The sequence below is a fragment of the Telmatherina bonti genome, assembly GCF_933228915.1.
Source record: "Telmatherina bonti genome assembly, chromosome: 5".
NCBI lineage: Eukaryota > Metazoa > Chordata > Actinopteri > Atheriniformes > Telmatherinidae > Telmatherina > Telmatherina bonti.
The window spans coordinates 19,962,531-19,979,228 of NC_136623.1; the positions used below are offsets into that span (position 1 = coordinate 19,962,531).

The 16,698-nt window shown below is 40.3% G+C and overlaps 1 protein-coding gene across 2 annotated transcripts in view; it reads right to left on the reverse strand.

Moving 5' to 3' along the window:
• Positions 1-1,741: 1,741 nt before the first annotated feature.
• adamtsl4 (ADAMTS-like 4) overlaps positions 1,742-16,698 on the reverse strand; it is a 44,009-nt gene continuing 29,052 nt past the window's right edge. The window contains exons 6-17 of one of the 2 annotated variants that reach the window (XM_079240184.1): positions 12,601-12,740; positions 11,998-12,202; positions 11,366-11,550; positions 7,894-8,059; positions 7,097-7,360; positions 6,805-6,934; positions 6,258-6,462; positions 5,766-5,939; positions 5,499-5,678; positions 4,503-4,682; positions 4,229-4,376; positions 1,742-4,144 (exon numbers count right to left, since the gene is read on the reverse strand). In XM_079240184.1, coding sequence (XP_079096310.1) covers positions 4,014-4,144; positions 4,229-4,376; positions 4,503-4,682; positions 5,499-5,678; positions 5,766-5,939; positions 6,258-6,462; positions 6,805-6,934; positions 7,097-7,360; positions 7,894-8,059; positions 11,366-11,550; positions 11,998-12,202; positions 12,601-12,740 — 2,108 coding nt within the window. In that variant the 3' untranslated portion in view covers positions 1,742-4,013. Of the gene's footprint in view, positions 4,148-4,228; positions 4,377-4,502; positions 4,683-5,498; positions 5,679-5,765; positions 5,940-6,257; positions 6,463-6,804; positions 6,935-7,096; positions 7,361-7,893; positions 8,060-11,365; positions 11,551-11,997; positions 12,203-12,600; positions 12,741-16,698 lie in introns of both variants that reach the window. The other variant, XM_079240183.1, reaches the window with a different exon arrangement.

Consider the following 16,698-nt stretch of genomic DNA (forward strand, 5'->3'; position numbering starts at 1 on the left):
ACGGCTAAAATACACATTTTTAGATCATTTTAATTATGTTTAATCCTCTTAGAATGAGCTTTGATTTGCAAGTGGGAACTAGTCAGACACTGCCTTGGCGACGTGGTGCGCTGAGCCGCCTATTGTTCTCGCCGCGAGCCCTGGCCTTGGTGCTGAAACGATGCTTCTTGACTTGAAGCCGAAGCGCGCCGCCGCCAACGAGCACGCGGTCACGACTACTACAGCTGTTCACGCCCGAGCCCGAAAATCACGCTCACACCCACACAAAACAAAATGTGTGACAGAGGGTAGAGAGATAGCTCGAGGATGGAGTTGGCCTACTTTAAGGGCTGCACTTCGGTAGACACAGAGCTACAATTGTTGTATGGCTGCCTGAAACAAACGATGTTATAAGTAAACAAACTGAAAAGACAACCAGTTTTCATAGGTTAACTTTGGGATATATGCGCACTCAAAGGCCTTGCGGGAGAGAGTGAAGAGTCACGGGGTTCATGGTAATTCACTCCGAAAGGTCACCATCTGCCAGCCTTGCCTCATGCCCTTTGAGAGACAGCATGGTTCACCATAAAGCTACACCCCTACAACACACACGCTCACATGTATAGGCCTAGCCTATATAATCACGTCACACGGGGATTCCTACAAATCGGAACCAGTGAGGCACGCGACGCCTGCTGCGCCCTGAAGATGTGAATGGTGTACTGGCGGCCCGCACCACGACCTGTAAAGCTTCCCTGCACTAAGATAAAGAGGAAACGACAACTCACGCAAGTGCCTGGCATGGGGGAAAGGAAAGAAAAGCTAGAAGCTTGTTTTTCCTGTTCAAGGATGGTCTGTAAGCAAAAAGTGCAGTTCTTTCATTTTTACAAGACAATCTTTGAATTGTCAAAAGTAACATTCAGTTTTGACAGATTAATACATTCATAACCGACGAAAAAGAAAAAGGAGAAATGAAAAATATCTTTAAAATAGAAATAGAAATGCAAGACTAAAGAATTGCCACTTAAGATGTTGAGTTTTAGAAATTCTAGGTATTTTACTTTATATTAAATATATAAAGTTATATGATTAGTTTAAAACGCTAAATATAGTGTAAGTTCAACAAAGATTTGGTGACGTTTCAGTTCTCCTTTCATCCCCTTTTTATACACACCTTAGCCAGACCCAAATTAGCCATACTTTTGCCATTTACTGTAGATAATGGACATAACTTTGTTTTTTTTTCTCTTTTTGCCAGACACTGAAACTTCACAGTAAAAATGCTCACTAAAATACGCCTTTCCTAAACAATGGCCTTGCTATCTTCTGGGTCCCACAGTGTTAACTGAGATACATGCATGTAGTAAAATAACTAAGCTGATTTCAATGTTTCTTTCCCTACACAATTTTAATAGACAGATAAAGTATTTGCTCAATTCATTTAATAACATTCTGTACTTAAAAATAAATCAGAAACAAGCAAATAACAAACAAACAAAAAAAAAAACAAAAAAACAAACAAACAAAAAAAAAAAACAACTAACTGTGTTTATCATGAAGCAAACTAAGAATTCATAACACTCACTGGTGCCATCATTTGGGCAAAACTGGCAATACAAATTCTATTCATTGGTTCGAAAAAGAAAAAGCAACACAACCTTTAATTAATTACAGTTTTATTTCAAATTAAGCTGTCAGGTAATAACTTTCCTACACTCATGCATTTTGCATGATAAAAATGTCTGCAAATTGATATAATCTTATAAACTCTGGTGGTAACAACAAAGAAGAAAAAAAACATTATAGCTCCTCAAAACAGAAAATAAATTATATGTTCTTCAGATCATATATAAATTACTATCCTATTTGTATATATATGTCTGTGTGTGTAAAATGGAATTTATTCTACATTAGAGGCAAGAATGACACATTCAAAGCTACAACTGCAAAACGCGCAATCATAAACACATGCCTACACATGGAAACATTCATAATTAAAGCACACAATGACATCACTGATTCAACAGTTATATGGCAGTTAGATGTGAATAAATGAACCCTACAACAACACTTCTGATAACACTACTCACTTATAAAATATAAGAGAAATTATATTCAAAGAAACTTTACATTTTAAAACATATCTGACAAATATACAGATTCCTCAGGTTTGACTGGATGGGTATACACATTGTGTGGGAAGCAACGGCAAAGAAAAAGCTTCCAACAGTACTTATACACATGTACAGAAACTGATGCTTTAAAATGCAATCTTTATGTCAATGCAGAGTGACTACTTTTGACTATTGTGAGAAAGAAAGCAGCTTTCTCAATCTTCTTCAGGTTTCCTAATTCTGACCTCATTTAGTCTCGGGAGACATTTTTAACATCCACACCCAAGAAGGTGATGCCATGAAGATGTTTTTCATTTGAAAGCGCAGCTGTGATAGATAATAAATCACTCAGAAACTGTTCATGTGGAAGGCCATATTATGTTAAATCCACAAAAAGAACAAAAGCAATTGATATAATTAACTTTAAGTGTGTTTAATGTAACCAAAACTTTTTCATAAATTTTTGCTTCTTTTGTGCCACGAGTTTCATCGTGTAAAAATACTGAAAACACTGACACCTAATCTTACAATAAACCCAGTGGCTTCTTTTTATTTGGCTAATTTATTAGCTACTCCTTAATAAAACATCTATATCGACTACATTAATCACCAAAAAAAGCCCCAAATTTATTCCCTATGGCTCCTGAGGAACTCTGGCCAAAAACAATGCACAGATGTTTAAAGAAATAACTTTATCTTTTAGTAGTTACCCATTAAAACAAATAAATGAGCAAGTTGCATGGTTGGACACGTAAAGGATGAACTCATTCTTGGTTTTGTAATTTCATTGGACTCCAAGAGAAGAACAGGTCTGTCTGCATGTTGTGCAGTTAGCAGCATCATCTTCAGTAAAAATACACAAGTCTTCATATGGAAGTGGAGATTTGATCACAGCTCAAAACGTTGAATTTGAAACCCTAAACTTTCATGTCCAGTGAAACAAACTTTGAAAACAGTGTTGGGTACTTTTTAACAGGATTGCTGTAGCTGACAAAGTAGTTTCTCTTTATTTTTGGCAAATACCTTTGAATCTCATTAAATACTGTTAAACATGCAAGTTTAAGTGAACAAATAGTGTGTATGTATGTTTTATCAGCTTAAGTTAAAATGGACTGACATAGAGAATTGGAAAAGATGTACATGTGAACTGAAAACACACTTAGTCTCTGCTGTGTAACATTCATGTTTACCCTTCTTGTTTGGGAAGAGTCTCATCTCCATCCCTACATCCACTTATATTTGGTCACATTCTGCCAAGGTCATGCCATCCCTTTGGTTCATCTGTCCAAATACTGAAAAAGACACTTGAGGATATATGTTTTTGGCAATCAGTAAAACACAGAAGACACATGTTTAAATCTTTCTCGCTTGGCTTGGGGTTGCCACTGTAGCTCAGTGAAGGGACTTGTGCACTGATCTATTTGCATAGATCTTCACCACTGCAGCACTACGGTATACACAGTTCATCTGGCACATACAATAATGATTTGTTTTACACATAAGTAGTACTATGCATGTCTACATGCATCTGCTTTAAGATCTCAGAGATTAAGAGGGCACAATTTGCTGTTGAAACACAGCTGTGTCCTCGGTGAGCACCTTCCATTAACACCTAAAAGCCAGAGAAATGAGCTTCCAAGAGTGTAAATGACAGAATGCACATTGAAATGCACAAAGTAAAAAGAAGCAAGCTTAGTTGTAGATGTGGCTTGAAAAGATTAGATCAGTTGTAACTGAGTACTGGTAAAAGGAATCAGCTGCTTTCACAGTGTTTTACCTGAAGAATCACAGAGAAATAGTTAAATGTTATCTGAATGCCATATCAACTCTGGGCAGTCTATTTCTACAGACTCATCCTTTCAGTCACTTTGACCTATTCCTTGACTGCTTTGCACTCTTGGGTTGCCTGTTATTGGCTGTTCAATGCCTCTTGGCACGCTGAGCACTCTGGGCACATGAAGCACAGCAGGCAGTTTTGTAGTAGGAGTAGACACACATTCTAGCCTGTGCCACCATTTGACAGTTGTCACGTCTGTCCCGGCAGTTTTTATCTGCTAACAGAGAGAAGGAGACAAGGGTTAGCAGGGAGAATGACCAAAAATGGTGGGTGAATGCATCCTCTCCCAAACACCCACCTGTTATTTGTAGGCCACAGGGTACTATGTTGCAGACTTGCTCATGTTCGGGTTTGGTACTGGCATCGCAGGCTTGGCTGTGCTTTTTATCTGGTGTTAGACATCGAACCTCCCTCATCTGTAAGCCTTTCCCACAGGAGCGTGAACACTGAGGCAAAAACAAAACAAAACAAAAAATAGAGTATAAATTATATGGGAAACATTCTCAGACACTTCCCTAAATATCTGTCTTGTTCTTTCTTATAAAATGTTTCTCTGTCAGGTCATCTCTCACCGCACTCCACTCGGTTGTAAACCACTGAGGCTGACACTCTCCCATATCACACTCCTGGACTACAGCAGGCTTGTCCAGATGAGCACACTTAGTGGCTGGAACGATGGTAAAGTCATTCTCCATCTTCTCGACACAAATGATGTCTCGTCGTTGAGATCCATCCCCACATGGCACATTACACTGAAAAAACACGTCAAATGAGCCAAATATTCTCAACGCCAGCAAAGAATATATGGCATGTGTACCAAAAACAACAAATACTAAAAGGTACAATCACTCTAAAGTTATGTAAACACTTAGTTTACATGCAGCATATTTTGCTCATAAATCTCAATATATCACTCAGCTTATGTCAATCCTAAATGGCCTCAGCACAGAGGAGACCGTTGTTCTTTATCTGTGTTTTAAGTGACATTTATGGATGCAAAAGTAAACCGTATTCATTAACATCAGTGTTAAGAAGCACTCCTGAACCACGCAGTGATTTCCTCTACAGAGTTGGGTCTATGTTAAATGCAGCGTGGAACTGAGAATAATAGCCATTTAGATCATTTTCTGTCTGTTTTTTGGAGATTTATATTTCTTTGTTTTCTATTAGTCCTACAGTGGTCCAGTAGATGATGAAATCATCTTTTTCAGTTACATTGACAAATTTTTGTCTTAACAGTGTATAGTTTAGTGACATACTGTGGTGAAGTTGCTGATTGCAGTCAACCATTTTTACTTTTTTATTCTCAATCATGTCACTTACTAACATGTCAGTTTTTGTTGCTCTTGTATCAAACAATTTGAAATATGTATAGAGTCAGCCTGTATGGTTTTTTTTTTTAATGCTAACGTTTCTTTGTTTCACTAATGACACCTGAGCCATATTTTCAACATGATTTAAATTACTTGCAAATCATTCAATTTAGTTTTTAAAAGACATTTAACCCTGCATTTGAAATTGGACTTGTAAAATCTTTGGACACAAACATGTCCCTCCCTCCATCCTACCGGTGTCCAGGGGCTGCTGTACCACATGGCTGTCGGCACACAAGGACCCTTGTTACAGGCCTTCATCTCTGCTGGCCTTTCTGCGATGCAGTCCCCTCCTCCCCCACCTTCTCTGACCCCTCCTTTGGTGAGACACAACACTTCTCTCTTCTGCACCCCGGGGCCGCACTGTGCCGAACACTGTAGCCACAAAGTGGGATATCATGTTGAGGATTACATCTGAGTGCATGTTAGCTTTTTCCATTTCTGAGTGTGTGTGCTACGCACAGTGTTGGACCAGTCACTGAAGTACCAGTTGGTCACACAGGGACCCATGTTGCACTCCTCACTTCCTTGTGGGCGGAGCCCAGAGTTGCACTCATTGTCATTCACTATACTGCCTTGATCGCTGACACAACGCACACTCCGAGTCCTTCTCCCTACTCCGCAGTCCACTGAGCACTGTGGCAAAGAGGAACAAAGATGAGAGTAAGAAAGACCAGATGAATTAAAGGGAATCAAATCAAAAGAACCTTAAACTGATCAAGCTGCCATTGTAAATGACTTTTTTTTTTAAGGGAATAAAACGAGTTATTGATATGGGGAAAAATGTAACATTCTGAAAGGGACACAGTAAAATGTATGAATTCAAAATTCAAAAACTCCATGCTGTGTGCAACTGTTCTGTTTGTAAATACTGAGGCACTGCACTTGGCCTTGTGTCACCACGACCCAGAAGCAGATGCTGTTTCCAGTCACATACTGGTTTTGTTGACTTACTGTGGTCCAGTCAGACCTGACCTCCCAGTGGGAGCAGAGACGAAGCTGGCAGGCCTGCGTAGACTCTGGTGGGGTGAGGCTGGCGCAGCGCTGAGGGTGAACCATGGTTGACCGGTTTCCAAAGCTCTGTCTGCACTGGAGCTGTCTTTGCTGTACACCCGACCCACAGGACACACTGCACTCTGACCACGCACTGGCCTCCCAGCTAAACCACAAACAAGAAAATGTCATAACTAAGACAAATGGTAGCAAATGTCTTCTATAATTTTTGTTAGTCAATGCACAAAAATAACATACTTTGTTGAAATAACTTATATGTTTTGCATATTGAAATTCAGAATATAATACAGTAAAACCAAACGTGCATCTCCATTCATCCAGAGGGACTTAAAGTATCGATTCAATAAAAACATGATGCAGTGTGAGATTTGTCTAGTGAATCACATGCACTGATGTTTATTAGGAAAGCAAAATTAATATTAGGAAATTACGATTTTAAATATTTTTTCAAATAATCAATTTTAGATTAAATAATTCAAATGCTCACAATGGCGGGCAGGGGTTTGTGTTACAAGGCTCTTCTTCAGGGACAGGTTTGGCTGCAGAGTCACACTTCCTTTCTGGGACTTCTTCATCTGTGTGCCGATTAATACACAGAATGACTCTGTACTGAGAACCTGCAAAGAGAGAAGGGAAGCGGACAAACTGAATGGAAGACTCTATCGAAGATCTTGCACTTGCATTTAACATCCAGCGGAGGGAGACTTCACATCATCCAAACTAATTAAGCAGGCATAAACTTGGTGTAAGATGCATACATGCATTATTATAAGACTAACCTTTTCCACAAGAGGCAGAGCATTCTGTGAGGCCTCCTCTTCTCCACACAAATGGTGACTGTGTGTCCGGAGGCAGGTCAGTACGAGGTGGGATCCGAGCATTCCTATTGGGTGCCGATCCCCGTGAGCGTGTCCTCTCAGGTGTCCATCGGTCAGTAGACGGGGGAGAGAACACAGATGAAGAGGAGGAAGAGGAGGAGAAAGAAGGGACTGAAACAGGAGGAGCAGCCGGAGGAGGATCTTCTATTGACACAGTGAGGGGACCTGGGAGAGAAGATAAACATACATGGAGATGTGGACAATTTAGAAAGAAGAGGAAAAGCGGATAAAAGTCAAGGACAAAGACAAAAGGAGAAGAAGGAGAGGTCAATGATAAACTGTGAGAAAAAAAAAGGCTAAAACATGCTAAAATACAAAGAACAGGAGGAAGGCTGCGTGTCAGAGCCTAATGATGTCATGATGAGGTCAATGTCTCATGACAGCAAGCATGTTGAACAGATAGCCTCTCATTTAGGTCATGGGCAAAACAAATACACACAAACACATTCATAAAAGAAGTCCTCCCACTTGGCCAACAACCGCACCCATACTAATCCAAAATGCCATCAGTCATGTCTCACAGTGCAGTTTCCTCACATAATTTGGAAGGAATGACTCTTGACATCTTCTGTTGGATTTACAGCTCAGTTTAATCACTGACATGACGTCACATTGTGTTAAACATACTCAATATATGGAAACCACTGCTGTCAAATAGTACAGAACTAATCAGACAACTTAAGATGCAATGGACGTACTGCGAAGGGGTGCTCTTGCTGACTCGCTCTCCCTTGGTCTCTCCCTCGGAGGATCTCTGGGAACCTCCCTCTCCCTCTCTGTTCGTGTTTCCCTCTCTCCTTCCTTCTTCTCCACAGGGATATAAAATTCATAGTCGATGCCTGGATTCTCTCTGTGGAAAATTATCTACGGAGCAAAAAAGACAAGACAGGTAATGAAACACTTTTAAAGGATCCTGCAGAGGAATGTCCTTGTCAGAGGTCAGGATAGTTGCAGTATTTTGAACTTCTGTCCATCACAGGGGCTCGTAGTGACATCGCACAACTTCACAAGTCTTATTTTGGTCACGGTCATGTAAACTTAATCAGCAGGAGTCTGATGGCAACAACAATTTGGTCTGCTATTTTCAGAAACCAATCCAGTGTCCTTTTGTGACTATAAAGTTATTAGATGTAAAACTGCATATGACCTCTTAGATCTAAGACCTAAGATCTGAAGCTTTTATTAGAAAGCCCTGGGCAATCTCATGTGCCTATGCTTTAGTCTATCTGTCTTTATCCTACATAATGCTAAAAGTAGGCCGCCTGTCTGGGAGCTCTTGACACAGCAGAGGAGCACAGAAATGGTTTCAGAACTTCTGGCAAACCATTAGATCTATTATAACTGCTTGACAGAGTTCAATCGAGCAGTGGCTCCCAACCTATTTTCCTCAAGGACCCCCTTCATGCAAATACTAAGAGGCCGTGGCCCTGCTCCACCCACTGCTGAAGACACAGAAAAAGTCCTTACTGGAGACAGATTCTCACCATAGAGACTGTATTCTGGTTGAGTTCTGTCCTCTGACAAAGCCAAAGTTAAATTAACAGCAAATAGTCCCACAATTATCCACTACGGGATGTGGTTTAAAAAGTACGGCCATGAGACTCCCAAAACACTGGTTCCACGTGAACAAAACGTCCAGATAATTAAAAAAAAAAAAAACTCAAGTAGACACAATTCATCTTCTCTCGGTGTGGACATGGTCCATGACTCAGGGACACCCCGGTCTTATTTTCTCTGAGGGACCCCTTTTGGGGGTCCCAGACCCCAGGTTGGGAGCCACTGCCATAGACTAACTACACCATATACATGATGATGAAATTAATCTCTTTAAAATAATCTTAAAATAGCCTGTACCAAAGTCAAATATATTTTAATCTGAAGTCATTATCATCTTTACTCTGTGTTTCTGCTTTTCTTCTTCAGCACTGTTAAAGGGGTAACATGTGATGTCAGGAAACCACCGGGTGTCGCACATACACCAAAACCACAGAGCCAAAACTGAAAGTAAAGCCTAACACAGAGAGCTTCAAATAACTCACAGATCCACCATCTCAGAAAAAAAAAATTACAATTTTGAATTCTATGCTTGGCAAAGAATGTTTCATTAGAGAGCATTATTTATTTTAAAACACAATTCCCGTGAACATGAATATGAAGATAAATGAAAAAACTTGCCAAATCTTCTCAGCCAGTGCCAAAACAGTTCACAGTTAACAGATGTGTGGAGAGGACACAGAGCATGCTATGGGGATTGCTGCACTGATAGGGTACCAGTAGCAGTGTCATGGTGCAGGCAGCTTCTTCCTCACAGGAAATAAAAGGCTTGTCATTGTTGGAGGCTGCTCCAATGCAGAAGGATATCAAGTTGAAACTCTGGAAATTCTACAGTTTTACCTACTTGGATTGAACTCTGTCCAACATGACAAATGCTCGCCGCCACAGAGTTGGGTTTTATTAGAAACCACAGAATTTGAGAGTAGAGGTTATGGAAGGACCTGTCTGCAGTCCTGACTTCCAACTCCATGGACACATGTGGGATCAGCTTGGACATGCTGTTCATACCAGATAAACTGAAACAGGCTGATTTGTGACAAATGCTGGTTGAAGAATGGGATGCTATTTCACACAGGTGAAACTAAGTTGTTGTGGTTCTTCCACATGCTAGTCTGAGGCCCCTCTTTGTTAAATGAAGAAATTGTTATTTTGCCAATGTGCCTTTGCTTTTTAGATTTTAATCCTCCACCCAAGCAAACAAGTGTTAAAGCAGAATAAGTGGTTAGATACTGGCAGAGTTGGCATGTTTTTTTTAAAGGGCAGGTTGCTTCTCCTTCAACAAAGACATGAAGGGCTTGCATTTACAGCATGCAATAATCTTTCCAAGCAGTTATTTTCTTCTTTTCCACAAGTTTTTACTCAGTTTTAAAGGGGTCCTATTATGGTATTTGGAGTTTTCTGAGCTTTCTACAGTGTTACAGTGTTGAATCGTCATCAGACATGTGAATGACACTATTTTTTATTACCTAAACGCATGTTTGAGTTTGAGTTCCAGCACTCTCTCCGTTCGGTTTCCATGGCGACGAAAAACGCATCATTTTGGAGAGTTTTTTCTACTTGGAAATCCTTGTGACGTCCCGGAGGATAAGGTTCGGTGATTGGTTACCTTCTACTGGTTAACAAGGGCATGTACCAATACATCAGGCGGGTGGAAAACGTCGGATAAAGTTATTTCCAATGATGGCTGGTCAGTTTACCAAAGAGAGACATCCTGCTGCATTCCTTGCTGTGGGTTGCTGTTTTCCACTTTGTTTTCAGGGTCTAATTCAGGTTCAAACATGTAGGGCTGTATGCTATGTGTTGACATTGTATTTTGGTTTTTTTCATTGAGTTTATATTAGCCTAATCCTTCTGTTTATGAGATGTTACAATGACGGCAAAAGCAGTTGCAGTGCACGCTCCCGATGTAGCGCAGTGGCAGCTGACCAATCAGTGGCAACTTCTATCTGGTGGGAGGCGGGGCTTAATGTGGAAGAGTCTCAATCCACTCGTTTTGCCCGCAGGCTGATCTGACAGCCTACGGAGAGGGTCGGTCTGAAGTAAATAAAGCCATTTGTGACAATAATTCGATCAATCCCAGCCCTTCTGGGCTCAGAAATAAAAATAAATTAGCCTGAAATGAACATAATAGTTCCACTTTAATAAATTTGAAACAGACATTATTTGGATACTTGATGTTAAATGAATTAAAACAGTGTTCAGGTGGATAAACAATAATCCTACAGCTACTTTCATTCTTTAACTGTGATTAGGATTTTTTTTAAATAAATTTTTTACTAACCAAAATATTTAACTATGCATCCAAAAAGAAAAGGTATGTAGAATTATAATAATGACTTTGAGAACCTTTTGCCTCCAAAGTCAGGTATTCAGTTATCAATTGTATTCTCCAGGATAACATGTTGATGTTTTGCTGACCAGATTCTACATGCGAGCATGGAGCTGAAGCATTTGGTGTGTTTCCCTCAGTGAGGTCAACAATCATTTCTGACTCCTCTGCATGGACCAATATCATTGTGGCTGTATTCATTATTGTTATTTTCTCATGCTCTGGTTTGTGTTTTCTTACAGGCTTAAAATAAAGAAATAAAGGCCTGCCTCTGCTTTAGTACTCACATATAGCTGCAACTGTGTTGTGGTGGGTCCTCGTGCCCTCAAGGACTCTCCTTTCTCTTCCTCTCCCTCTGATTGCACTCTAGGTCGGGTATAGGTGAAAGTGGTCCCTCCTGCCTGGTACTCCCCTGGAGGGTCCACAGCCCAGCGCCCATTCACCACTGACACCCCGGTTCCGCTCCTCATGGCTGGAAGTCAAGGATGACAGCATCAAAAAGGTTTCAGTCATGTTTTCCCTTTTGTATTTATCCTCTGTTTAGTCTGGCAAATTCTTACAACCCCCACCACCACCACCATGTGCTCAAACACACTCCTAGACAGACAAACACAGAGTTTGGAGCGCTGTTTCATTAACAAACAGGAGGTTGGCGAGACATACACTCACACACACAAACATGTACACACTTCAGCCTTTCCTTATTGGGCTTCAGCATTACTAGTTTTATCTGGTCTGAGTTTTAAAGCCACAAAATCTGTAGTCTTAGGTGAAGCCAGCCCACGCATGATCCGAAGCCAAATCTGCACTTCCTTCGCCAATATTTCACTTTTACTGGAGCTGCAGCTCCGTTTAGACAGGAAATCTTGAACTCCACTTGTGTGTGTGTGTAAAGCTTTGTTTGCCTATTAAACCTCACCTAGGTAGTTAGGGCTTGCTCGTCTCTCCGTGATGTTAATGAATGTTGCTCCGGGTGGGATATCCAGGATTTTGTGGTAACCAAGGGGAACTGTGATATTTTGGAAGCTTCCCGTCACTTTTCGACAGGAGGTGTCACGGCCGCCACACACTCCACACTTGTCAATCACAGCACTGGAGCCCAGCACCCCGTCACATCCCTCAGTCTGGCAGGAGAGGATAGTGAAAAGATGTGAGTGATGGCTCAGACAATGAGGGAAAAGTGGGGAAGGGGAATTACAGAGACAAAGCAGGAAGGGTGGGGATAGAGCAGGGAAAAACTAGACTTGTTCAAGTTTCACATCTGATGCCAGTGTTTATTTCACTTCTATTTGTGTAGATTAGATACTGGTGGTCACAATACTCCTGCCAGAAGCAGAAAGGAGGAATGAGAGTGAAATTAGTCAGTGAGGGGAGAAAATGAGAGGGAAAGAAACTAAAAGAGGCCCAGGTTGAGATCAGCCAGATTCTAGATTATGTCGACTCCAGCTAAACAGTGGACTCAGGTTCAGACGGCTGTTAAAAAGGGGAAAAACAGAACTCTCACGCAAGCACGTTAACTTACCAGACATTGTCCTTCTACACACACATCATTGGTGCTGACATTGAGGCAGGGCGTCCCGTCTCTGACGCGCTCTGCCTGACGGACGTAGAAGCGATACCCAGCAGGCCTGCAGGTCAGCTCACACTGCTTGTCTGCACCAACTGCAAAGCACAGAGGGTAGGTAGCAAGATTAGTACACAAAACAAACTGTTTGCTTTTCTTAAAGTAAGTGTAACTTTTTAAAACTTTTTTTTTTTTTTTTGAGGAGACACAGCTGGGCGATGAATGTCTTTCCATGTGGTCGGGAAACTGAGCCTGGACCATGTAACCTCTTGCTGTCAGAAACGAGACAACGACCAGCTATTTTCCCTGCTGCTCGGTATACTCTCTGCTGTACCTTCCCTAGAGATGCATACTTACCGAGGAGGTGCAAACACAAGCTTGAGAAAGGTAAGATTTATGGTCACAACCCAACTTGTGAACACAGCAGGGAGGGATATATGCGTAGAAGAGAACAGAGGGGAGGAATCAGAGAAAGGGAGCCCTGCTTCAAGGTTACAGAGGAAATGAAAGTCCTTCAGCGCTGAGAGCAGGAGGACAAATAGACGAGTGGTGAATACTGAGGACGTCAGAGGAGAGCAGGAGTATAAGCAAACAGTTTGAGGACAGAATGATGTATAACACAATGAATAAATTAGAGTTTTGGGATTTATGTTGTGGAATTCCCCCAGAGATAAACTATACATAATGTTTGTGTAATGTACGGTAAAACGAGTTCATTAGTAGATATTCACCCACTTCGAAGTGTCAAACAGAATTTTAAAATGATAATAATAAAAATGGGTTCAATTTTTATATAACATTGAATCCATTATTCATTCATTCTTCTTTCATGAAGTTAGTTTACAGATAGTAAGCTCCATGCGTTGCCACGGCTACTCTGGGGAAGACTGACAGAAACAGCCAGTCCTTGCCGATGTCCCCTTCAACCACAACCAAACATTCATACACATCCATACACCAGCTATGCTGACACTGGAGGCAAGGGGGTTGAGGGGGTGAAATGTCTTGCCCAAGGACATGACAGATTGACTGGGAGAACGGGATTCGGACCGACAACCTTCCAGTTTGCAGGAGGACTGTCTCTTCGCCCCTGAACCGCCTGAGCCCTTTAACCCAAACATCCGATGTATGCCCAGCTTCTTTTTTTTATTGAATTATTGCAAAGCAAATAGTTACAGAATCAGTACAGGTAACATTAAATGACCCCCCCATACCACCCCCTCATCTCAATCCCCTCTCACTCCCCCCGACAGAGAAAAAGAAAAACTTCTTATCTCTATCTTGGTGACAGAAACGTAGAGTCTGCTCCAGAAAATGTTGACGTATTCCTTTTAAAGAGAAGAAAAAGGAGGAATGGCCTGTAAAGGCAGTAAGTTGCTTCACTGTTTGTCATTTTCTTTGAGTAAAGAGATGGGGGAGTAATGGGTGTGTAAGTCCTCAGCCAGATAGAGTAGATATTTGTGTGTATGTGTATAAGTGATAATGGTACATGAAATAGGGCCGTAAAGATGAATTCACTGCATGAGTCAGTGGTCATAGATTAAATTGGAGATGGGAAGGAGACATTCTTGCAACTGGAAGTGTCTGGGTTATAGGTATTAATTCTATGCTTGTGAAACAGGTCCTCGTAGTGTTCATATTTCTGTGACAATTTACGACGCATACCTAAGTGTTATTAAATTCCAATCAAATACGTAGTCATCTTGATCCTAAGAACAGTTAAAACCATTATATTGTTACATAATCCTGCGCTAGGATTCTGTAAATAGCTGTGTTTTTGAGAAACAGTTATAAAACTAAGAAATAAAACCATGATTGTAATGCTTATGCAATTTCTAAACATTTTCTATAGGACTGAAGACTGTTTCACCATGACAACATATCCTTTGCCAGCTTTAAAAGACATTAACTGCATATAACCTCAAGTTTCCATCAACTTCAAAACCAAGAGGAGACAGCTTCGTACAAAGTGTAAAGGGCAAATACCAGACCCCTGCTTTTACCTAATGATGTTTCAGGACCTACATGTGCTTTTACAAAAATCTCCCAAGTTCTCTTTAAAGCACTACGATGCTTTCCCAAATTTAAAACAGGTGCTGATATACTCGTCAAATAGAAATAGAAAAACTAAATAAAAAATTGCACAATCGAGATGCAAGTTTCTCTTTTTCTTTTTTTTTTTTTTTTTTAATTCTTTATTTATAGGTTTTCAATGTGTTGACAGGTACAATTTTTATGTGCAAACGAGTGCACAACATCACTATTTACATTTATGAGAACATTTGCCCATCAAGGAACAAAAATACAAATAAAAAAATACAAATGAAGAAACAATGCGAACAAGGGAGAGACTTGGTACAATTTGTCGTTATCTTATTTTAAGATCAAGTTGGGCTTTTTAAGTTGGATATACTTGACCCACTTTTCCCAGCATGCTACAAACCTATCTTGTTTCTGGTTTACAAATGCTGTCATTTCTTCCATCTTATAAATGTCCATAATTATGTCCCACCATTCTGATATTGTAGGGACATCTTGTGACAGCCACTTTTTTGTAATAGATTTCTTACTTGCGACCAATAGAATACTCATTAAATATTTTTCTTTCTGACCCCATTCTCTAGGTAGACCGCCAAAATAGACAAGTTTCTCTTTTTCAATGCAAAGGTAGTCTGTTGTATTTTACTAGGAAAACAGAGATTGCACATGTTTCGATTACTTTACATCCGGACCGAAAAGCCCTTTTCCTCCACAAGTATAAGGAAACTGAGGAGTGTATTTGTTCCCACTAAGTAGATGGAAGTGGTATGGTAGTCATTCACAGGAGGTAATTGACACAGGCTGGATGTTTATCTTTGTGCAACTTTGTGTAATGTAGGTAAGACTGCTGATAAATACACGCTGAAAAGGTGAAGTTCTTCAGCACAGATACACATTGGCTTCAGTATAAACAAGACAAAGAGGGTAAGTAATGGGGGATTCAGAGAAGCTGATAAAGGTATTTAATTTCTGTAGACTTTAAAAATACATTGATTGGAATCAGCCAGGTTGTAATCGGCACAGTTTGAGAGGCAGCATATGACATTATCAACACAATGATACACAACAGGTTTGGAACAACATACAGTATATTCCGATCCTGTTGACATCTTTTTTTTAAGAAAAGTCCTGATTTGCTCACCTAAAGCTAAAATCTAAACTGCCCTGCCTGCACTGTAGACCCCTCAAAAAAGCAAATATTTGGCCAATTACCAAAAGAAAAGGAAAAAAAAGGTCAAATATGAAGAGACTTCACTACAGCAGCTCCTCTTCTCTGTCCACAAAGTGCTAAAAATAAAGAAGAAGCAACACAATAAGCAGACATGTTCCTGTCTAAAAAAGCTTTTTGAAAAGTCTGTTAGAAAATTAAAATGTCATGAGTTATGCTCTGCCATCTTTCCTACCTGAGTCATCACTGTGATGACTAAAGTAGATGTCAGAATTCAATAGTTTATTCAAAATAAGTAAAAAGTACTGAACCCGAAAGCAGGGGTGGGCAACTCCTGCTAACACCTCCCCTTTTATGTGAACAGACACTGACAAAAGTAAGAAAACCCTGCGTTGAATTACTGAGCTGATAACCAGCTTCCCGTTTATCAGCTTAGCGAATGTGTGGGTAAGTCAGATGATGGAGAGAAACTCTGGTTGTATTCATCCTGCTTCTTAGGCCTCAGGTCATCATGTTCAAAGTTTTTATTCTTAATTTCTCATTCTCAACATTTATTTCTCCTGCAGCCTCCAACTCTAGGGAGTATTTTGAGAAAATGATATGTTTTTTTTAAGACAGGCTTGATAAGGGATAAAAGACTAATCATACATCTGCATTTCAACTGATTTAAGACATGAATGTTGTACAGATACGCTACGTATCAGGGCATATTTGTTTTCAGCACCGCATCCTTACTTTTTTTTTTTCTTACCACTGTCTTATACTGATTGACAACTGCAGAAAGACAAATAAACAGGATGTGTTTAAAAGGAAAAGTGAAAGAGTGATGCAGAGAATGGAGTGTTCCC